Below are 24,737 nucleotides of genomic sequence, written 5' to 3' on the forward strand. Positions count from 1 at the left end.
AAATATTGGTCCTAGTCCACATTCCACTGTCAGTTTCACCTGATGGAAATCCTTCATCAGCTTTAGAATATTAATGAGTAGAAGAGGGAGTTCATGACTACTCTTTATTTGCCCAGTCCTTTCCCATTGAAACAGGACATCTACCTAAGCACCTTAGCAGTAGATGGCTGCTATTTTCCCCATGGACTCAGGATGACAGACAGGATTTTCCTGGAGTTAACCAGAGCTGGGTGTAAGGGGTGGGGTAGTAGAGAAAGGGTAGAGGAGAATGAATCCACATAGTTTTATATAGTTGGAAATGGAAGATCCAGAAACTTAATGACTTAAGTGACCCTGAATATCTTGATCTATTCTTTTTTTCAATTTTCAGAAAGGGTAAATTATACTTGTATACTAAAATTACACATTTTCTCCTGGTTCTCAGAGTTGTCATTCATCTTATATCATTCTTCAGAATATTTTAAATTCTCAAATATTCTATTTTATAAGTTGTCTCACGTGACTGGTAATCAGTTCTTCTAAGTGCTGTCTACACAGTGTTGCAGGGGTGGTATTAGTATAACAAAGTAGAAAAAATTCTAGCTGGGGACACACAATTACATTTTACAAATTTCATAACAGCATGTTATTTGTACCAATCATTATCAGTAGGATACAGAGAAACAGAGGTCCTCTAGGATACATTAACTGTGCTTCGAGTAGTCACTACAGCTATTCAGTGCAGGTGAGATGTGGGATATGTGAACAGTGCTTTTTCAGAACTAGACAGTAATCTGAGGATTTTGATCATAAATTACGTATCTGAATAATCCCTGAGTGTAGAGGTTAAGTTAAAATGTAGATTGGAGAAGGTAATGAAATGTGCATCACTTAAACATCAGAAGGGTATATGGCTATGGGAGATACACTATGATGTTAACCCTAAGGTTATTCAGAGTTTAGATTTTAGTAGTATTCCAAGCTTTGGGGCCTAGCCACAGGTTTCACAGGTGTATCCCCATGCTTCCAACCACCTATTCTGGACTTTTCATGGGTTTACCTGGGTGGGAATTATATTGTATGTATGTAACATGTCCCCCCCTCCCAAATTAAAGTATATGTGCGTATGTATGTGTTTCATTTTGTTTGCTTAAAGGTCTGGGTCACTTGCAATTGAAAGAGTCCTAATACACAGGAAAATCCATAGCCTGAGGTTGTGATCCTTTACAGTTATAGTATGTTATGAACACAGAGACTTTATGTCTGAACTGGCTTATGTAAAGAGTTCATCTTGCCCTAATATTAGGGTTAATTTTATGAAATCAAAGGGTGATATTCCTGGCTAATACCCCAGATCACATAGCAGACAAACCTGTTTTAATCTGAAGTTTGACCCTTACAAACTGTGTTCTCTAGGGCAAATTCAAATTACGTAATTTTACTAAGCTTCCTTTCTTCATTTCAGAGTGAAAATAATATCTGTTTGGCTGACCACATATAAGACAATGTGTATGGCCTATATACGTGCATAACCCCTTCCGCATCTACCACCTGTTAAGCTCTCTAAGTGCTAAAGACCCGTGGGAGCAGCAGACAGGAAGGGGCGGAGCGACAGCGGCTACCGTGGCCAGAGCGCCGCTGGGGAGGAAACGGAGTCAGCGGGAGGCGCAGGTATGTGCCTGGCGGCTGCGTAATCACCCCCACCCTGCCCCTCGCCGTCCCGGCCGTCGGTCGGGGGCCCACGAGGCCTGTGGTGACTCTCGGCGCTCAGCACTGGGGGAGCGGCGACACCGGGTCCATGGCCACCGCGGCGGCTCCGTCTTCCTTGGCCCTCAAAGCCTCCAGCACGGCCGGGGTCCCCAGCTCCTACGGAGTCTTCTGCAAAGGGCTCTCCCGCACCCTGCTCGCTTTCTTCGAGCTGGCCTGGCAGCTGCGCATGAACTTTCCGTACTTCTACGTCGCAGGCTCGGTGATCCTCAACATCCGCTTGCAGGTACGCATTTAGTACCGTGATTACGCGGCCGGCTTCCCGGCCAGGACATGGCCGACTCCCAGGAGCCTCGGCGGCGAAACGGAGCTGCGAGCGCGGAGCTCTGGAATCTCGCGAGAGGACTTGAGCGCTCTTCGCGGCTGCGCTCTCAACGGAGACGGTCGTAGCCGCGCTGCCGGGGCGGTGGCGGGTAGCGGCTAGAGAGAGGAAGTACGCGATTTTCCGGGGACAGCGAAGAACTTCAGTTAAGGGCTACGACAATATTTAAGAAGCTTTGCATCCTTAAAATGAAAACAGAACGAACATGATGCATTATAAAAAAAAGGAGGGCTAATAAAGTTTTCAGAAAAATTTTAATGTACAACAAGCTCATGGCCCAAATTAAAATAAGACATAAATTTTGGGAATATTGGGATTGTAAGCAAGACATTGGATGAGTAAGAAGCTGAAGATCTTGAAGATACGTGGAAGGCAAATATATTTCTTCAACAAGAGAAAACCGTGACAATCAGAAATTGTCAGTGGAAAAGCACAACTGTACAGGAAAAGCGACCTTCTAATACCAAACAATATAAAATGCTGGTGGATTTTGAACAGAGGGTTGGAGTGTAAGAAAGTGGACTCTATTTCGGGGTCCCTGTGAGTAGCATGTAGTTCAAGACCTTGGAGCCAAAGAGAAGGAAATCCAGTCACAGCACTAAGCTTGGCTACTTCGTGAATAACATTTAAATAATCGTAATAATTAATGTAAATGATGTTTATGGTTTTCATCTTTTGAGATAATACTTAATCATGGTTACAAAGTAGAATGCAAATGTTATCAGCTTTGATAATGGAAAAGTACGGTTCACAAGCAGGGATGTTGAAGGGGGAGGGAAAAAATGGTAATGCTGTCCTTATAAAGTGGGAAGTTGAGAAATACAGTCTGTCGTCAATGGGGAAAAAGGCGTTTTATTATTTGAAGAGTAAATGACCTAAGGAGTATGCCATGAAGTTGCTAAAATCGTAATACAACTATATTAAAGAGGGAGGAGAGTAGGGGAGAAGAGCATGAATTCAATAAGAAATGCGTAAAGACAGAAAGTTAGGTGGAATGTCTCAAAAAGAAAAACTGAGAGTACTGGGTGTGTTTGAATATAAAGACGAGATTTTTAGTTTTTCAGAGTCTGAGGATGAATTGGTGGTCTGCAAATTTTTTAAAAATTAAGGAAACAAATCCATTATGAAACAGGAAAATTCAAAGTTTTTTCAGGAACTACAGTGCATTCTTCTGTTGCGAATAATACTAGTCATATAAAGTCAGTCATAATTACGTAAAACTGAATACTAATACAACAAAAAATGTGTAGTATTGAGGGGATTGGAGAGGAGAGGTGTGTGTAATGGGGGAAAATCAGGCAAGATCTAATACAGAGAGGTGAGTAAAGCAATATCAACACATTATTAAAAAAGCTACGATAGAAGTGGTTGTCTCTGGAGAAAAAAGTCGGAGATGGGTAGAGAAAAGGCAGAGGATTGCTGTCTTTCACTACCAGTCTAACAGTATTATTTTGGTTTTTCTTAATTGTATATATGTATTTCTCTGATTAAAACTTAATTTAAGTAAGTTTCAGTTTTAATAAAAAGTTTCCCCCAGGCAATTGAAATATACAGCACTGGTTAAGAGCCACCACAGTAAAATGGGATTGAGTTTTTAAATCAGGCATATCACTGTGAAAATACAAACTCTTAATTTTGTGGTTGTAGGTGAATCAGTCTGCCTAAAACCCAGTTTGCTCAACTATTAAAAGAAGATAAAAATACCTACTTTGAAAAGTCAGAATTAAAAATAAGCCTGCCTTAGTGCTTGATATATACACAATAAGTAGTATTTGTTCTAACAAAATATCTCATTAACATGTGAGTAAAACTTAAAACTCATAGAGCGCCTGTTTTTTTCCAGTGGAGCTTTTCAGTCCTAAAGGTGATCTGTAAGGTACTGACCCTGAGGGCCTGGGGCAGAGCCTCCAGAAGGATTTTAAGAGATAAAAGTCGCCATTGTTTGGAGAGATAAACATTTATAAACTATTTGCAGTTTTGTATTCCACTAATTGTGTCCAACCAACAAGTATACTCTCGGGTTGTAAACTAAGTTCCCCCTCCAGCACCAAGTCTGGCTTTGGGTAATTGTGTTTCTTTATACTTAATTGTGGTTACAAAGTAGAATGCAAATGTTATCAGTTTTGATAATGGAAAAGTACAGTTTACAAGCAGGGATGTAACCTTTCTTTATTCCTTGTCCCCAGGCAAACTCCTGTAGTTTTTTTGAGCACATCCTCTTTTACTTTCTTTTGCCTTCTCTTCTCTTTCTTTTTTTTTGCCTTTTGTTACTCGACCTGTATTTTTAAGGCTAAACTTAGATGTCACTTTTTTTTCATTATTTTTTCCCAGATTCCCCTGATTGTATTAATGTTTTACTCCATCTAAGGGCTGTGTTCATATCAACCTATTGCCATTCTCATAGGCTACCTTATTTTTGCCTAATTGTGCATTAGTTATCAGATGTGGGTTTTTGTTTTTAAATATCCAAGAGACAGTTTTCTATCATCTTTCCCTTGGTTCTTACATATTGCTGTGAGAGTTCAGGAACTAAAACATTTTAAAATACCAGCAATGTAATTTGATCAGTGAAACAATTCTGTAATGCCAGGGTACTTACAAATGGTGAGCATCGCTCTTCCCCAGAAGTACTAGTGTCCCACTTTGTAACGAAAGAATGGGGCTGCCATTAGCTCTGGAATGGTGAGGGACAGGGATGCTTCATTCAGGTTGCTACGTGAATATGTGCCTTCTTCAACCTTTTTTCTTCAGCTTAGCCTTTTGTTACACTAAAGAAACCAAGGCACTCAGCACTTACTGTGTATCACATCCTCCTGCTATATTGGACTCTCTGTGAGGGAAGATACTGTATCCTATCCAATTTTTACAGCACATATAGTATCAGCAACTATGAAGTAGGAACTGAATGAAGGCTCCATGATTTACCCTTTATTCTTCACATTTGTTCTTACACCCAGTCTATATTTTTCTTCCCACATTTATAACTCAGTGAAGTTTCCCAAGGGAGAAAACAAGATTTTTGCCCTGACTAAACCACTTATTCTAATTTGCAAGTAGTTTTATTCCTCTTACCATCCTTCCAGGCAGCATCCATGAAGCCAAAGACTGTTCATTGCTCTATCCCTTAGAGTATTAAGCTAATGCAATGTAGATAATAAACATAGTTGGATAAATGCCAAATTAGTTGTTTTTTCTACACATAGTCATTAGTCAATGAAGGAAATAAAGATAAAGTTGCCCCTGATATTAAGGTCCACTTTATTGCTCATAAATTAAGCTTTTTCGGGCCATCATGAATATTGATTGGTCCAGAGATCCTTCCAGCATGAAGAAGCAGAGAGGTGACATAGTTCTCACAAATAAAGAAAAAACACATTCATAAAGTGTAATTGATAAAAATACTGGGGAATGTGGACTGTGTTACAGTTTAAAAGGGAATGGTGATCATAGTAACATAACTTGAAGGTTAGGGAATAAATTTTTTTTTTCAGTTGGCAAAAATATGTGATTGCTTGGCTAAAAGAGCATATCCTTATTATCAGCATCATTTTTTAATTTTATTGAGGTTTTTTTTTAAGATTTTATTTGTCAGAGAGAGAGCGCACAAGCAGGGGGGAGAAGCAGGCTCCCCGGTGAGCAAGGAACCTGATGCGGGACTCAATCCCTGGGATCATGACCTGAGCCCGAGGCAGACGCTTCACTCACTGAGCCACCCAGGCATCCCTTATTGAGTTTTCAATACCGGGAACTGTGCGAAGTTATTTACATACATGATCTCTATAATTCTCATGTATATCCTATGAGGAAAACATTTTCACCATCATTTTAAAGATAAGGAAACTGGAATTTAAAGAGGTTAAGTAACTTTCCCCAAGGTCATAGTAGTTGGCCAAACTAGAGTTGAACCTCCTTTATCCCTAAAGATACTTTTGATGAGGGATTCATTTTTTTAATGTATAGGTAATGCTGAATAATCCTTTGGCTTTTTTTTTTTTTTAATAATCCTGTTTCTTAAATGTGAAACAGAAGTATTATCTGGATCATAGTTGGCAATATCTTTTTTTTCAGTATAGTTGAGGGCTTTATGTATTAGAATATAAACACTCAATATACTTTGATATGTAAATCCAAGCATTTTATACTTTCTGCTGTCTAAAGTCATTTGGCCTGTTTGTGGAGAGAAAGGGGATGAAGGGAGTTAGAGAAAAGGACATTACCCCTAGGATTGGAAAGGAAACACTTTACTTACCCCTAAGGAGTAGAGATAAGGTGAACATGAATTTTGAAACTATCCATCACTGCTCTGAGGAGGCTTACCTAAATTTTCTGTACAAAGTCTTACAGTCCTATTTTAATGGGGGCTTTTCCTGGTTCAGCATTCATAGATTTGATAGTCAAAAAGAAAACAGGACTTACACATGGAGACGTAAAGGGGTGGGAATGGAAAGTTTAGGAATATAGGAACAAAAGGAGAGAGAGAGGAAACTGCCAGAAACTGAACCTGGAAAGTAGTCTGAAGAGTAGACTTGGAAGGTTTCAGGCAAGAGAACCAAGAAAGGAACCCCTGCAATAACTAGGGTTTCCAGTAGGGTTCAGTTGGTTCACATCGGTTGGGTTGGATTACCATGAATATGGGAACTTCTTGCAATTTTAATAAGAATTCTTCAATAGTCGATTGCCGGGCAAGATTACCACCAGACCAAGTCATGAGTCTTTACAAATGAAGTCCACTTCTCCCCCCTCCAATCTCAGCAATGCTCTGGGGACCATCAAAAGACCAAGGACATTACTGAGTGCCTATAACAAATGATAAGAAGAAACTATTGAATTCTTAGTAGCTTAATTGCCGTACATCTGAGGGCACCCCTGCCAGTTCCTAGCCTAATTAGGGATCTGCTTTAGAAAGTTTTGCCCATCTTTATGACTTTCAAATACCAAGTATGTGGATTTATTCACAGTAAGGTAGTGGAGGGCATCAATGAATAAAGAGAAATGAAGTTTGTTCATACATTGAATGAAGTAGATTGGGTATACCTTTTCATATGAACCAAATTGAGAAAAGATAAATTGTCACAACCAAAAGGTAAAAAGCACTAATGAAATAACTGTGCCTGAAATGTCTTCACTCTGAAATCATAGGCACAGTAAGAGAAGTGAGGCCAACAGATAAACAAAAATGGGGGGGGGGGGTGCCTGCGTGGCTCAGTCGTTAAGTGTCTGCCTTGGGCTCAGGTCATGATCCCAGGGTCCTGGGATTGAGCCCCGCATTGGGGCTCTGCAGGAAGCCTGCTTCTCCCTCTCCCACTCCCCCTGCTTGTGTTTCCTCTCTTGCTGTCTCTCTCTGTCAAATAAAATCTTTAAAAAAAAAAAAAGGTTTAATTTTTAAAAAAGGAGCTTTCTTTCAAGAAACTAGTTTTTAATTGATAAAAAGAAAACTTTTGAAAATATCTCAAGTCAAAGTCAGGTTAGATCTGTATGAAAGGGAAAAGAAGTTATTTTTAAAACTAAACTCATTTAGGGGCGCCTGGGTGGCTCAGTCGTTAAGCGTCTGCCTTCGGCTCAGGTCATGATTCCCGGGTCCTGGGATCAAGCCCCGCATCGCGGCTTCCTGCTCTGCAGGAAGTCTGCTTCTCCCTCTCCCACTCCCCCTGCTTGTGTTCCCTCTCTCACTGTCTCTCTCTCTCTCTGTCAAATAAAATTAAATTAAAATAAAATAAAATAAAAAACTAAACTCATTTAAACATGGGGCTAAGGAATAGAGGTACCATGGTGTTCCTTTGTCTTCTGAAGCTGTATGTATGTTGGTGTTTCCCCACTGCTAAAATTGAAAATAGTCCATCTGTCACCTGTGATTTTTTTTATATATATATAACCCTCTTCAATAACTTTTTTCCTGCATTGATCAAACCAATCATCTGATCAATTTTTTAAATGAAGATTTATTCTGAGAGTAATTCTTGATCAATCTTTTTTTAAAGATTCTATTGATATATTTGTGAGAGAGAGCAGAAGCAGGGGGAGTAACAGACAATGGGGAGAAGAAGAAGCAGGCTCCCTGCTGAGCAAGGAGCCCGATGCGGGGGTGGATCCCAGCACCCTGGGATCATGACCTGAGCCGAAGGCAGACGCTTAATGCCTGAGCCACCCAGGCATCCCTCAAAATACCATTTTACTAGGGAGAAAGCAATACACCAGTAGCCACTGCCCAATCTGTAACCCAGGCCTCATTTTTAATGGTCATTTTGTGTGCTTTTGATCAGGAATAGGCCCCTGCTTCTTAGAGCTTCATCTCTCCAACATCAGTACATGAGAAGTGAGGTCTTAATCCTAATGAGAACATTTACTGCTAAATCCCGCTCATAAGAAGCAAGGGCTGTGCATGGTTGTTCAAATCCTTTTTTTTATCTTGGTCAATAAAGAAAAGTTTGCTGATACTAACGTGTAAATCTAAAAACTAAAACTAAATATGCTTACTTCTACTAAGTACAAAGTGATCTTAACTTCCTTACGAAAAAGGATGTGTTCTAAACCAAATTATCCTCAGTATCTGAATCTAAATAATAGCTAGTATGATTAGAATTCCACCTTTCCAAAATTAAGATAATGCCATTGACAATCATTAGGAAATTTCTTTTAATTGATATATAATTGACATACAGCACAGTATAAGCTTAAACTGCACACCGTAATACCGCAAAATGACTACCACGAGAAGTTCGGTTAACATCCACCATCTTATATAGATACAAAAAAAAGAAAAAGGATTTTGGGGGCGCCTGGGTGGCTCAGTTGGTTAAGCGACTGCCTTCGGCTCGGGTCATGATCCTGGAGTCCCGGGATCGAGTCCCGCATCGGGCTCCCTGCTCAGCGGGGAGTCTGCTTCTCCCTCTGACCCTCCCCCCTCTCATGTGCTCTCTCTCTCTCTCAAATAAATAAATAAAATCTTTAAAAAAAAAAAAAAAGGATTTTGTTCCTTGCGATGAGAACTTTTAGGATCCATTCTCTTAGCAACTTTCAGGTTTACCATACAGCAGGTGTTAATCACAGTCGTCATGTTGTACATTACATCCCTATATGTATTTTTCTTATAACTGGCAGTTTGTATCTTTTGATCACCTTCATCCAGTTCACCCCCCCCCCCCCCCCCCCCCCAGGAAATTTCTTATATAGGGTCCAACATAATGAGTGAAGTTAAAAAAAAAAATGTAAATCTTTTTGTGGGTGGGTATGTACATGTACCCTCCTCCTCATCATCAGAACACCCCATAGCACAGTTCCCTGGAGGAAGAGTACACTTTACAAAGCCCTTACGGTTTTTATATTCCCACCATTAGACTTGACCTACTGCTCCATCAAAATTAACTTATAACCCACATATTTTTCAACATTTATTATCTAGTTTGTTTTTGGTTTTTTTTAGCTTCTACATTTGAAAAATTATGGCAATTTAAAACCCTACAACGATTTCTTCATTATCAATAGTTTAATATGTTTAAAATTTTAATTTCTATAAATTACTAGATAACAAACTTTTATTCGGAGTTGCAATATCATTAACAAGCACAATTTTGCCAAGGGCTGGCCTTAAGATTATGTACATTTTCAGCTACTTTGATTTCATTTCAATTATTTTGTTATAAACATCAACCCGGCACTATATATATATATATATATATGTATATATATATACACACACACACACACACACACACACACAAACATGTTAAAATTTACACAAATACACAATATTCTCCTGTAAACTTTTCTTATCCCTGGTGAGTTGGTTGTGTTTGTCCTCTCTGACAAGGGACACCAGCCTTCGTATAATCCTTACATGCAGACATACACCCCACACAAACTCCGATTTTGATCCTCGTAAAGTACACATAAAAGTATTCTTATACAATTAGGGATAATTATTCAGTGTCTTTTTATAAACTAAATTGATTTTTCTCTTATTCAACAAAGGTAGTTGTCTATTCTAGCTTGGATTCATGCTGAGAGTCTGTTTCTTTGTTTTAAAAGTTATGTCTGTTGTTACGGGATGATGATGCACTTCCAGCATTTTTATTCCTTAATTTATTTTTAACTTAATATTGTACAAATATTCCACCTACTTCAACTTGGAAGGGATTTTCATTTCTAAGTAATCCTTTTCTCACATAGGAACGTAATAAATATTTGCTAGCATATATAAAATTAATACATGCTGCATTACATATTTTACATTCATATTGTCTCAAATATATTCTTGTTACTAGCAAGTGTTATAATGAATGACGCTTGCTTTTTACATTTATAGGTCATTCTGGGGAAAGTCTGTGATGTTTAATAGTATCTAAAAGAAGCCAGTGAGAAAACCAAAGGTTAAAATGGATCTTCAATGTCTCTTCATTAATTTAATTCTCTTGGGATATAGGAAATTCTGGAAGAGTCTATGAAGCTAAAGATTTCACCATTTTCAAGTGGTGATTAAGATGCCACAGTAGTCCTAAAGCAGTTTTTCTCAGCTTGCTGTTTCCCAAAATCAGAATAAATGAGTGGCCTGGAGGAAAAAGAGTCGATAATAACATGACAACCAAATTGACCTGACAATTCTGCAGTAAAAGGAAAATCCAACCTGTTAATAGGATGGAAGAAAAATGAACCGTGGAGAGGAGAAGGAAAGACATCACCATTTTCATGGCCTTTTTATGGGCCTCTCTGCTGAAGTCCCTAGAGCCGGAGTTCAGTTGCACATTCCTGGTATGTCTCCTCAGGGAAAGAAATAAAAGGAGCAGTGAGGTCAGGGACAGAAGAAAGGGGATTAAGTAGATGAAACTGAAAACAATCAAGCTGTTAAGATACAGAGTTTTACTTATATCTAGGGACCAAGTTGAGTTTCTTTCATATCTTTGATAGACATTAACCCAGAAATTAGTAAATGTATCTAATAATTCAAAGTTGCAAGACAGTAAGAATAAAGACCCCAGTGGAAGCACAAGTAGCACTCTGTTAATTCTCCACCTCAGCCAGATGAAACAGGGGTGGGAGAAATTGGCTATTTTAAAGAAGAAAACACTTAGGTGACAAACCAGGTAGCTAGGTGATTGCTCAGTGTCCAAAGAATGCTAACGAATCTTGCTAGTTTATCAACGGCATAAAGATGTGGCCAGAACACCGTTAAAAATGAATCGAATAGTGTTATGCAAAGAAGAACAATTCTGGAGATAGCCAGGCTGGTGAGAATGCAGTTAGCTGATGAGAGCTTTTGACTCTTGACCCAATCAATGCAGTTAACCAGTACAGTGAAGCTGTTCCCCAACATTCCAGCTATGAATTCTCCTGTTGCTATCAGAAAAGCATTTTTAATTCCAGATGGCATTTCTGTAGAAAGAATCCAGAAAGTTAGTCCTATGTCTCACTGATTTTTCGGCTGTCAAAATGTTATGGAATAAAATCCAGTCTGATACTTTTCACTGAAAAATGCTCAGATACTCTCTCATTTATTTTCCTGAAAAATCCTTCTCTTTTATTCCAGCTGAGGCTCTGAAGTATACACAAGGAGAGCCAGTCTTACAGATTTAAATGAAAAACTTTAACATAACTTCCAATCAGCGACTGATTTCCAAATTAAACAGTAAATGTTCCTACTCATCATTGGCATTGACAGCAGTTTTCCACTTGTGAGAACATCCGGAAGAATAAAGTCCAATTGGCAAACGTGCAAATATGAGACAGATTTCTTTACACTGATTTGCACTTTCCTTTTCACCCAAAAATACCATTTGGATCCAGGTTTCTTAATTGTAATAGACAATTCTGTCTAAAAATAAATCTCTCTAATACAGGCATTATTCATTAATTCCATTCAATAAAATCCATAATAGTTCAGATACTATTGTAGATGAAATTAGTGAATAAAGAGAAGCAACATTAAGGAGCTCACAGAGTATTAGAGAAAGCAACATTAGGTAAACTATGACTATTGAATGTGACAAAAGTTTGACCACAATGCAACTGCACCTCAGAGGAGTGTGTTACAAACTGTCAATAGTTCATTCTGGCTTTATAAGGAGAGTGACAACTGGCTTGGATCTTGAAGCTTCTTAGGATTTCTTGAAGAAATAGATACAAAGGGAAATCATTTTCCAGAATGATATAAAAGCATATGCCAAGGCACCAAAATCAAACCTATTTGAGCTATTACTCTGATTTTTTGAGCTTTGTTCTCAGTAAGTTACTGCCTATTTGATTCTGAATAAGCTCTTGTCAGCTGAGAGGGAAAAAATAGTAAGAAAAAAATATAGTAGGAAAAAAACCCAGAGGGGTAGGGGAGTGGGAGGGAGGTTCTCCTTTTCAATATTCTGCTTCTAGTTAAAGCCTTTGTCTCATCAAAAATTGTTACAGTAAAATATAGTTTGTTTTTTTGTCTCCACAAACAGGTAACTTTAATACAATGATCTTTCAACCTTGACTGTAAGGTTATCTCTCTTATCCAGAGAACTTGAGGTATATGTATGTGTGTGTGTGTATATATATACATACACATTATTAATTATTATTAATTATTAATATATTAATATATGTTGATGCCTGTGAGCCAACCCCGGGGATTCTGACTTAATTGGTCTGGGATATATTGTTGGCACTCATTGAGAACTCCTTGATCTATGTCTTAAATTACCTTCTAAACCCAGGCAAATATCTTTGTACCCACAAGCTGCAAATCTATGAATATTCTCCAGGAATAAGACAGGAATTTTGCCTACTTGCACTCTGACAATGCATTCCCCATTCAGCCAGTTTTGACTCTGCTTAACAAATTACCTGTTTTGTGTTGGTCTCAGGCTATCAATAGCGATGCTCTAGATTACCAATGCCTGAGGCACTCACCCGGGCCCCACTACTTGTGTGGGCCCCCACAGACTTTTCCCCACCGGAGCTGAGGTGTGGCTGTGTTAGAGTGGGCAGTTAGTTAGGCTTTAACAGGATGCCTGGAGGCCAGCAAGGGTGAGTCAAGGCCCATTATCAGGAAAGTTAGCAACCTGTCCTGGCAGAATTCTGCAAACAAAGCCACAAGAAGCCAGATCAAACCAGACAGGCCCAAGACCCAGAAGGCCAGAGACCCTCATAAATATGGGAGAAAAGGTGCAAAACCCTGCTCCCCCCAAAAATCCCCTCCCCAAATAATAAATATTGCACCCCTTAGTTAATACTGTCAAAGAAAGATAGAGACCCAAACCCCAGGCACAGCTCTCCCTTGAGGTGTACTCTCTCTCTTTAATAAACTCTTGCACCACTCTACCTTGTCTGGTCGGTCCTTAAATTCTTTACTTGTGATGAAACTGAGAGCCTCCGGCAACATCCCAGTAACGGCTGAGCAGATGGTCTTCACCAGGCAGCAGTTGGATTGACCTTCTTGGTTTTTATTATGATTCACCTCAGCAACAACCATCAGGGAACTTTGAAAAAACTTTGAAAAAAAGGTTTAGGGGCGCCCGGTGGCTCAGTCGGTTAAGGGTCTGCTTTTGGCTCAGGTTATGATCCTGCAACCCTGGGATCCAGCCAGGCATACGGATCCCTGCTCAGGTGGGGAGTCTGCTTCTCCCTCTCCCTCTGCCCTTCCCCTCCCCACCTCCCGGCGCATGCTCTCTCTGTCTCTCTCTCAAATAAGTAAAATATTTTTTAAAAAGAAATAGGAAAAAACGAGGTTTATTATTCACAAGTCCTGGAGGATACATGGAGCAAGCCCAAGGCCACACAGGGAAGTCATGAGCCTGGGGGAGCATAGACCTGGTGTTCTGTTTTTATTTACATTGGGAGTGTACGCCTAGGATTTTACAAGCTCATACTTTACTGGTGAATTTTTTTTTAAGATTTTATTTATTTATTGAGAGCGAGCAAGAGCATGTGCGCGTATGAGTGGGGGGAGTGGCAGAGAGAGAGAGGGAAAGGGAGAAGGAGGCTCCCCACCGAGCAGGGAGCCCGATGCGGGGCTCGATCCCAGGACCCTAGGATCATGACCTGAGCCAAAGGCAGACCTTAACTGACTGAGCCACCCAGGCGCCCCTTTACTGGCGAATTTAAAACATAACATTGTTAATTAGGACTTGGGAAGGGAAAAGTGGGGTCATGCAAGCAGTTATCTAGGTTACTCAGGGCTTTCTAAAAAGGGGAACTTCATGGGTGGGAGTGGCCTGGCTTCTTAACCAGGTGTTTTACTGGAAGCGGTGTCAAGAAGCTGGCAATATGTTTGTTCAAGATGGATGTCTTTGAAATGGATTATTTGGCAATCAAAAACTTTACGTCAGGCACGTACACTACATAACCTTAGCTACCAAGGACCTCGGTGATGACATTAAGGTCCATAAGGGAAGGGACTATTTTGTTGTCGGCTGATCTATTTCCAGTTCCTAGAACAGGGCGGGCCTGGCAAATAGTGGGCCCTCGATAACTATTTGTTAAATCAGTGAATGCTAACTTAGGTGTTAATCCTCTTGGGAGCAAAGAAAAAGGGAAAATGAGTAAGACTTGACTGTGAAACTAGTATAAGAACAAGAAAAGAAAGCAACTCTTTAAAACTAGGGAAAATGTCATGACATAATGTATGAACTCATGCCCGATTTCTGTTACTGACCCTGAAATAACCAATACTGCTCTCCAGCCGTCCTGGCTCAAACCAGAAGTCATACAGAGTCATAAATCCTTGAAGGAGGTGAGGGCCTTTGTACGTCTCTTCACGAAAGAGACGACTGCCCGCGGAGGGAGCTGGAGATGGATAGAAAACTCTGTATTTGGTGGCGGGAAGCCAAGAAGATCACTGAGGTTTACAGAAATGCTCTGACATGGTGTAGAAGGCTACCTGACAGTAGGGCTTCGTTGGTAGACATGGTTCAGCAGGGACAAAACCCACATAGCAACAAGTCAGCCAACAGATGCTTGGTCATTACAGAATACTTGAGTTCATAGTTACACTGAAGAAGAAACTCAATCTAAAGGACATAATAACAAGTATAAAAATCACAAGGGCTATAGGCTATGAGTTGAATTCAAAGTCCAGGCTCACATTTTTTAAAAACCTGCATAACTACAAATCCGTCTCCGCTCCTGGGTTGAACTGCCTTTATACTCTTCATTCTTAAAATGGTTGCGTTATACCCGGTAAAGAAAAAGTCTTATTATATGTATAAATATAAGTAATATTATTCCAACGTGCTTGGGTAGATAACAATTAATCAAATTTATGTATATGCTACAGGGACAGCCCAAAATAACTCATCTAAACTTCCGATGATGACTATAATTTAAATCAGAAAATCTATAAATATTGATTTTAAAATTAGCAGTTGAGAGAGTGACATTTCTTCTAAGGAATGGTGAGAGAATACATTCAGAAATCTACTTTGCCCAAATTCAAATGGGAGTACTACGCACATAGTGATGAACTACTGCTTATATGAATGTAAATACAGGTGATTCAACTGAATGTCTTACGAGCTCCTATCAATTGGCTTGAGTTCTCCCTGTTTCCTCCCTGTGCCAGTGACATCTCCGGTGAGAACAAACATACCTGGGTTTTCAGTTTGGCTCTTCCTATTGCCTTTCCCTCCCCAAGCCCACAGGTTTAGATCCCCTAATAGTCTCAGAGAAGCCAGCAACAAGTGTTTCCCTGGCTGTGATGCTCTCTTGTAGATGTTTGTTTCACTTAGCATACTCCTTTAATTTTCAGAACTGAAGACTATAGTGTTTGTTTGTTTGTTTGTTTGTTTTCCTTCAAAATCCTTAGAGGACAAACATCCCCACTGGCTCTTCCTCATGACAAACCTAAGACAGGGCCAGTGTAACTAATACCAACCTCCACTCTGGCAAACATTAGTCTCACGCTCATAGTAAGAATGGCTGGGCATTTCTGTAGTCTCCTGAGGCTGCATTTGTATTGATGGGGGGAAAAAAGGTAAAATTTGAAAAGCTATAGTCTATAGTCTATGACACGGGATTTAGTGTACAAGGAGACAAAAATGTTCACCTGTATATGTTTTTCAAATTCTTCAAACTTTTCAAATCAATTTGTTCTTGTGAAGATCGGTCTTAAGGTTCTGAGTAGGACATAGGTTACTCTAGACAACATATCTAGTATCTCGAATGACAGAATTGGGACGGACTGTGTGATGATGCAAATGTCCCTTAAAGGTATCCCTGGCTCAGAGGAGATGGGGTCTAATCAAGATCTTGCTAGGAGAAGCCACCTACTGACAACAGACAAATCACCTGAGACGTTGAGGAAATTTGCATGCCTTTCTCTGAAATCTGTAGAGGTATGGGTTTCTATCTGACAGATACATTCACTAGAGTTCAACAAAAATGTCTTGCTGTGCTTGATTTATGTCTTATCAGATGCCTCCAGTACCAGACCTAAGGATCAGAGACATGACTATTTCAGCAATAGAAACAAGTTATTTGTTCCCTCCTATAAATCACCTACGTGGATAAATTGAAACAAGCAGTGATTACACCAGATTTTTTTTAAAGATTTTTATTTATTTATTTGTCAGAGAGAGAGAGCACAAGCAGGGAGGGGGCAGAGGGAGAGGTAGGCTCCCCACTGAGCAGGGAGCCCACTGCGGGGTTCAATTCCAGGACCCTGGGATCATGACCTGAGCCAAAGGCAGACGCTTAACCGACTGAGCCACCCAGGCATCCCTACATCAGATTCTTTAAATGAACATTTATTTGGTGGGTGAGAAAGATAGTTAACAAGAAATCAGTGACAATCTCCATCAGTGACTTTCTCCAACTTTGGTTCCAGAGTAGGATATAATTACCAGTATTTCTTCTCCAGGTTGCATGAGACTGGCAACGCACGTGTTGGGAGTGGCTCTTCTTGGCTGGTGGTTCAGCTGCTGCTGAGTCCCCCACAAAGGCTCTTGTTATGGGGAAAGTAGAGGCGCAGGGCTTGATCTCACTTGCTATTCAAATATATAGATGACAATACATCAATTGCAATAACCCCAGCCCATGACCCTGTCTTCTCTTACTAGTCCTTTGCTGTACTTCTTTGTCAAGAATAGGGCCCCCTATTCCTTAGAGTTCCATCTCCCTCAGTTTGCTGGGTAAGCATGGACTTACTCCTAGTTAAACATTGACACACTTACCCTAAGGCCCACTTATTAAAAACAAGAGTTGCTCATAAACTGGCTCAATTACTTTATCTTGCCTACCAAAGAAAAATTTAATGAAACTAAAAACTAAATAATATTTTTGGTTATCATCTTATAAAGAGTATATAACTATCTTTAAGTCATATATATGAAAGAATATCTAAAACAAAACAAACTCAATATCTGGATCTAAATGTACCCAGCTTGATTTGCATATTCCCTTTTACCAAGGCCAGATAATTACAGTGACAGGACTAAGTTAGTGCCCAAAATAATACATGTACATTTTCTTTTGTAAAACATAAATTACTTCGTAAAAAGAGTAAAATGTTTCTTATCATTAAAACCATTATACACACGTTGTTATTGTTATTGATACACAGAAGCACCACATAGCCTAGATGTGTTTGCAGTTTAGTTTTCTACATACAGTGAGAGAGGACGGGGAAAATGTTAATAATTCTAACATCCTTCTCAGCTCCAGGGAACAGCCCTAGAGCAGTGCCCATACCTATGGCTCCAACAAGATTAATTTACAACCCACACACTTATCATCATTTAATTACAACTTTCTGTTCCTTTAACACAATCTAAAGAATACATCAAAGGTAAACCCTAAGAAAGAAATCTTCATTTTTTAAGAATTCCATTATACATACCTGCACAGCATCTGTATGATATAATCTATACCATTATATGCCGGAGTCCAGCTCCAGCCGGGGTGGGTCTCTCGGAGGAAAGGACGGCGTCGGCGAATGAGGAGACAGAGACACAGGGTCCAGGTTGCAAACATCTCCTCCTGACAGCCTCGGAGGAACTTTATTTATATGTTAGGATTTTTTTGTTTTTCCATACTTTCGTAACACGTGATTATGTTTTTTCACAATTGATTGAGATAATCTTAGATCATTTTCTGGATTACAGACATAGCCTTCTTTTATTTTTCCTTTGTAATGATTAACATGACCTTTATTGATTTCCGCTTATTGACTTTCGCTAAAACTAAAAAACAATACGCAAAGAGCAAGGTGCTAGACAGAGTGTGACCGTCTTGCTATTTCGTTCTATAGCGCAGGAAATATAGTGAACTGTGGAACAGCCTGAGCTGTTCCTTTCTTAGAATCTTGCCGCTTCGGAGGCGCCTGGGGGGCCTCGTGGGATTAGTTTCATTATGATTGCTTAGATAGGCGTAACTAAGATGAGTAGTCACTTTATCATGAAACCCCAGAAGTATTCCCACAATTATAAAGATTGCCATAAGCAAAATGAAAGAGAATAGCAGGAGCGAGCTGTGGAGTCTCCTGTTCTCAGGATCGTCCCCCATACTTGGACTTTGTCAAACAGCATGAGTAGCTTGGCTCGCGCCAATTATATTCAAAATTTTATAGTAAACTTTCCTACCCTTAATCTTATTTACAATTTGTCATTACCTTATCTAAATTTAGATTATTATAGTCGAAACAGCACCACATACATATTATCCAACATTTACACTAAACATACAGTGTTATTATAAATTTTGCTTTCTATGCCTTCTTTATTGACCTGTTTTCTATTTGTTTCTCTAAGAACTCTAGTGATCAGATTGCAACAAAATATATGTGCACAAACACAAGCATAATCATTCTCAAAATGTAATTATGATCTTTTTATAGTAGCAACGAGTGTGATTTTAAATTACAGAATAATTTTTGTGTTTTTAATTCTATTACATAGCATGGTAGAAATATCAATATCTACCACTCTGAAAATAATATTGCATATCCTGGAATTTAGCAAAATTAATAAGTGCCAAGATATATCAAAAATGTTTATGATTTGGGATTTCAAATTAAGATTAGCATTATAAGCATGTGTTTCCAGTTTATTTTATTTTGCACTGTGAATATTATTTTCCAACATCTCGTTCCCATGTTATCAACAAGACCTCTAATGACAACAATGAAAAGCTTTTTTATAAAAAAGAAAAAAAAATTAGACCTTTAAGCTGCAAGGTCATGTTTTTCCCATCTATGACTTTAGTTGCTCAATTAACTTTGCTATCAACATTTTATAGTTCATCTACCTAGTGAAGTTTGTAATCTATCTCAATTTCTAAAACACAACATGCCTCTTCCCCCACATCTGAGTTACAATTACATACATCTGTTGCATATAAAATTAAATAATTTAGATTCTCTTTGAAGGATATTTGAGATTTTAAGATATCGGTAACCAATGTTTTAAACAAAAGTGAACATTTTTAAAATTATATTGGCTGACCAAGTGTCAATTATTATCAAAAGCAACCTTTTCTAGGGAAAATTTCGATAATGCTCAACAATGTTTAAAGGAACCCAGTAGAAAAAAACCAGAAGTGAAATGGATCCTCAAAGACTCCTAAGTCTTCATCATTGGAAAGGCTTTGGAAGGTCTTTCTGTAAAGAGGAAATTGGTTTTTCTCTTTTCAGGGAGCTTGTAAAATGCCGTAGTACCTTCAAGGCTGTCTGCCTTAGCCTGCTGTTTCCCAGAATCAAAATTAATGAGTGGCCTGAGGGAAAGACATATACGGCCAACATGATAAACTTTGTGCTCATGTTGTTCCAAAATAAAAAAAGCATCCAATTTGACAATTGTATGGAAAAAGCATGAACTGTGAAAAGGAAGAGGAAAGACACCACCATTTTAATGGCCTTTTTATGGGCCTGTGTGCTGAAGTCCCTGGAGCCCGTGGAGTTGAGATGCAGATTCCTGATGTGTTTTACCAAGGACAGAAATAAAAGAAGCAATGAGGTCAAGGACAGAACAATAGGAATGATATAGGAAAAACTAAGAAGAATCAGGGTTTTAATATAAAAAGTTTTACTTTCATTTATATATAAAGTCAGATTACTTTCATCCATTGCATGGATATTCAAGAAGAGATCATTAAATGTTTCTAGCAATAGAAAGTCAAACAGTAGAAAGAACAAAGAAAATACAAGAATTGCAAGAACCACTCTGTTCATTCTCCACCTCAGCCAGAGGAAAAGGGAATAGGAGAACTGAGCTATCTTAAGGAGGTAGAAAATGCTTAGGCAGGTAGTAAACCAGATTGCCAAATGGTTAGTTATTCTCCAAAGCAAAGTAACAGGTTTTGCTAGTTTATAAGTGGAATAGAAAGGTGGATTTAATCCCATCATAAATGATTCAAACAATGACACCAATAGCTGAGTGATTCTGGAGATAGCCAAGCAGGTGAGGATGAAGTCAGCTAAAGAGATTTTTCGGTTCTTGACCCATTCAGAGCAGTTTACCAGTCCAATAAACACATTCCCCAACATTCCAATTATGAATTCTGCTGTCGACAGTGTAAGAAAGATTATATCCAATCCAGCTAACATTTCCACAGAAAAAAATCCAAATTTCTAATACTGTGTCTCATTAATAAATTTGTAATCAAACTCTTTCAGAATAGCATCCATTTCTGGTAGTTATCTTCACTGCCTTTATTGCAATTCCAGTCTTAAGCAGAACCTCCTGCTGTTGGATACAGTCTCACATATATATATATATATTTAAGGAAACTTTCTGCTTTTATTGTAATGCTGATCTTAATCCAGAAAGATCTGCTAAAGTGTATGGTCTCACATACTTTCATGAAGATGTTTTTATTTATCTGAAAGAGCTACTAATTTCCAAACCAAACAGTTTGCGTTCCTATTTATGACTGCCAAGAATTCAAATTTTCCACTTGAGGTAATGATTACAAGGTTAAAGTCAAATTCATTAGCATGCAAATATAGGTCAGATTCTTTTTCACTGATTTGTGAAGAAAATCACCTCACCTGAAATACTATACCATTTGGATCCAAATATTTTAGTTGTTTTTCATAGAAAGCTTTGAAATAACCTAATAATAATATAAATCTAAATAATCTAGTCTAAAATTTAGTTATAATTCAGTAACTATATCTTGAGTGCCTGCTATGGGTCCGACTCATTTCCAAATGCAATATAGTTTACTACAAAAAAAAAAAAAGCATTAGGAAATCCATAAAATAGTGAAAACACAGAAAGAAACAATAAGAAGAAGAAAATGTAATGTGAACACAAAAAAGGTAAGTACAAACATTACTGTTGGGGAAAGAGAAAAAAGGGGACATTAGCCTTGGATTGTATAGATAATTAGAATTTCATGAGGGAACTGCTAAGTTATATTTTGGACTGATCAAACAATACAAAAAGACAGCAAAACCCAAATTACTTTTCTGACATTAAAGTCTTCTCACTCATAATTTACTGTAATTATAATCTAAATGTTCTTCAAGTATCTCTGAGTGACATGTCCATGATTAAACATATTCCTCAGTTTTGCTCTTTATCTTTGTACTTGTTCTATTTGTTTTGGCCAGAGACATAATGCTGGCTAATTAGCCTTAATAGACAGAAAATAGGTAAAAAATCATTTTAATCTGAATTTAATCAGATTAAATAAGGAAATAGTAAACAAAAGTTATCTGTTCTGTATTCTAGAACCAATGATTTTGACAAAAGCCATCAATGTATCAGAAATGAACTCAAAGTTACAAATTTTGTGTCTTGTTGGCATTAAGTATTCAGGTGTTGCCAGACAACATCCAAAATAATGAATGAAATCATTAAAAAAATACTTGGCCCTTTTCAACATTACTGTCACACTTCTGAATTAAATTCTATTAATTTTTAAAGTGTGTATATTAAGAACAATGATATATAATGAACTATTGGTAAATCATTTTGTATGACAAAATTTTTAATTTAGGACAAATATTTAAAATTATAGGAAGAAAGAGAAAGAAAGAAAAAAGGAAGGAAGGAAGGAAGTGAGGGAGGGAGGGAAGGAAGGAAGGAGAGAGGGATGGAAGAAATTTATTGGATAGAGCAAGGCTGAAGGAAAATAAAGAAATTTGGTAGTAGTGTTTTCAGGAGGAGAATGATAGCTTTGACCAGATTAATGTCTAGAAATAGATAGAAATTCATGGCTATGAGAAACATTTAGGAGGTAGAATTAGTAAGTCTCAGTGATGGATTTGGGGCTATAAAAAGGAAGAGAAGCCAGCAAATCCAGGCTTCTTCTTTTGCACCTGGATGCATGGAGTGTTGGGACTTGAGGGAATCCCTGGAGGGAGAGTAGGTTTAGAAGCAAAGTGGGGAGACAGAAGAAAAGTTGGAGGATGGCGAGTTCTGTTTTGAACATTTTTGGAGTATCTGTAAGTCATCCAAGTAGAAAGGTGGGGTAGGCACTTGGGTATTTGTGACTGAAGCTCAGAAAAAGAAATTTAGATTGTAAGCAGAGATTTGGGAGTCATCAGCACACACTTGATCCAATAAGAGGTGATGAGCTCCAAGGCCCTGAGGAAGACCAAAGGGTGAAGAAACCGAAGACAAAAGCAGTCAGAGAAGGGAAACCCAGAGGCTAAGGATTTCAAAGCAACCAAGAGCAAGGAGTGTTAGAAGAGAGAGTAATCAATACTTCCTGATATTAACAAAAGGGTCTCTTATAAGGAGGTCTTTAGTTAGTATAGAAAGAATAGCTCAACTGATTAGAAGCCAAACTGCCGTGTCAATGAGATCCCAATAATGAAGCATTAGAAAATTAATGTGATCAGTACATTAATAGACTAAAGGAAAAACACCAAGAAAAAAAAGTTTAATATAAATTTACATTTATTCATAATAAATGTTCTTAGCAAACTGGGAATAGAATGCAATATTCTTTTTCCTGATAAAAAGTTATGTACAAAAACTTGGAATAAATATCGGACTATGGATACACTGAATTCATTCCCCCTGAGTTTGAGACCAAATGAGCTAAAAACATCTCAATCTTGTCTGTTTTTTGAAAGTATCCACCAATCATGTAAGGCAAGAAAATGACATAAAAGATATAAGATTGTAAAGCACAAAACAAACAAAACTGACCTTATTCACAGATGATGATTGAGATTACACAAAAAATTCAAAAGGATTTTTTAATACATTGTTAAAGTACGATCCATTTACAAGGTTTCTGGACACACAATAAATGTGCAAAAATCTGTTCCGTTTCTTCATACCATCAACAGTTAAAATGAAATATTCTTTTTAAAAAATGAAATTTCCATAACCTCAGCAAACATCAAGTATCTAAGAATAAATCACACACAAAAAAATGTGTGCAACACCTTCATGGAGAATGTTAAAAAGTCTGAAATAGCTTTAGCTTTTTTTTAGCCAGTATGTATTAATTACACACTAGATATAATCAAAGTCTCTAGATTTTTAAAAAAATTTAAACCATTATTATGCACATTTTTCCATTTTAGGTATGCATCCAAAGACATTAAATTCTCTGACTTCATTGTCGAATATATTAAAATTTCCTGCTTCACATCTCGTTCATGAATTTGTCTCCAGGTCAAAAGCAACCACTTCTAATATTGTATGGACAGTTCCTATCTCCACGAATAATCATCTCTGTTCCTTTCATCTAGTCCAGTCACTTGTGTGTGTGTGTGTGTGTGTGTGTGTGTTTAACCATATTATAGAATGCAATTTTCCATGTGAGGAAGTAAGGGTGAGATAATTCTTGTTTGCTAATGTGCAAATACAGACTGATATTCTTTTTTTTTTTTTTTTGCATTTTCTTTGCCTAACAAATTTGTGCCTATATCTTTAGCTATGGAAGATAATCTAAAGCTATTTATAGTTATCAAAACGTGGTTAGGATAACAAAAAGTAAAGCAGATGCTAGACTATACAACTGGAATTTTCTTCTACAGTACCTTAGTATTCATTGAAAGTACTTGGATCTAAATAATGGGTATAAATTGATTTTATAAAATTAACTAAAATTAACTGTGTGTGTGTTATATGACCCAGACCCCCCAAAACAAAGGTTGGATTTATTAAATATGGTTCCTAGAGCCAACAGTAATTATGCCATAGAGAAAGGGGCCTTAGAGAAAAGTTGGCTTGGTTTCCATTAACAGAAGCAGATGGAGGTGTGAAGAGCTCTGTTCGTGGATTAGAACACAGTTGGTGTTAAAAAAAAATTTTTTTTTCATTAGGATGAAACTGTGATATCTAGCCTTACTTTTATGGCTCTCCCAGAGATTAACAAGATATGGACCTAAAATACTTCAGACATAGTTCTTATGGAGCCATTTTACACTATGTCACTTTTAAACTGTATCTACCCCATGGGTGACCCTCAAATCTGGCTGTGAGGAGATGGGAGACTGGAGGATTGGGCCATTGGTGCCATTTTGATCTTTTTAATTGGTCCCAAGCACCCAATATATGAGGTATGTTTGTTTGTTTTTTTTAACGTGTATGGTGTTAAGAATGCACAGTGTGAACATACATTGGGGTTATCAAAATAGACTGTAAATCCCTGCAGTTACTCAATGGGATTTCAACACATATCCACCCTTGCCCCCGATGTGGGGCATGGATCTGATCAGTGGAGTTTTTTGTTACTTACTGTTGTTTGTTTTTCCTTTTCTTTCTTTCTTTCTTTCTTTCTTTCTTTCTTTCTTTCTTTCTTT

At 38.0% G+C, this 24,737-nt stretch overlaps 3 protein-coding genes across 3 annotated transcripts; 1 reads left to right on the forward strand and 2 right to left on the reverse strand.

Moving 5' to 3' along the window:
* The first annotated feature begins 693 nt into the window (after positions 1-693).
* Positions 694-5,674, forward strand: SMIM10L1 (small integral membrane protein 10 like 1). The gene has a single exon (XM_032391779.1). The coding sequence runs from the start codon at positions 1,778-1,780 to the stop codon at positions 1,982-1,984; it is 207 nt and encodes a 68-aa protein (XP_032247670.1). The 5' UTR covers positions 694-1,777; the 3' UTR covers positions 1,985-5,674.
* A 4,116-nt stretch (positions 5,675-9,790) lies between these two features.
* On the reverse strand, positions 9,791-11,477 carry LOC116624123 (taste receptor type 2 member 42-like). The gene is given in 2 exon segments (XM_032391767.1): positions 9,791-11,132; positions 11,135-11,477. Coding segments are annotated over 2 exon segments (927 nt in total). The 5' UTR covers positions 11,433-11,477; the 3' UTR covers positions 9,791-10,503.
* Positions 11,478-19,598: 8,121 nt separating this feature from the next.
* LOC116624074 (taste receptor type 2 member 42-like) lies at positions 19,599-20,570 on the reverse strand. The gene has a single exon (XM_032391698.1). The coding sequence runs from the start codon at positions 20,568-20,570 to the stop codon at positions 19,599-19,601; it is 972 nt and encodes a 323-aa protein (XP_032247589.1).
* Between the last annotated feature and the right edge of the window lie 4,167 nt (positions 20,571-24,737).

This window comes from Phoca vitulina, unplaced genomic scaffold (assembly GCF_004348235.1).
Source record: "Phoca vitulina isolate PV1807 unplaced genomic scaffold, GSC_HSeal_1.0 scaffold64, whole genome shotgun sequence".
Classification (NCBI taxonomy): domain Eukaryota; kingdom Metazoa; phylum Chordata; class Mammalia; order Carnivora; family Phocidae; genus Phoca; species Phoca vitulina.

Bases quoted from the DNA above. Each gene is read 5' to 3' on its own strand.
- SMIM10L1 (XM_032391779.1), top strand. From the start codon at position 1,778: ATGGCCACCGCGGCGGCTCCGTCTTCCTTGGCCCTCAAAGCCTCCAGC.
- LOC116624074 (XM_032391698.1), bottom strand. From the start codon at position 20,570: ATGTTAGCTGGATTGGATATAATCTTTCTTACACTGTCGACAGCAGAA.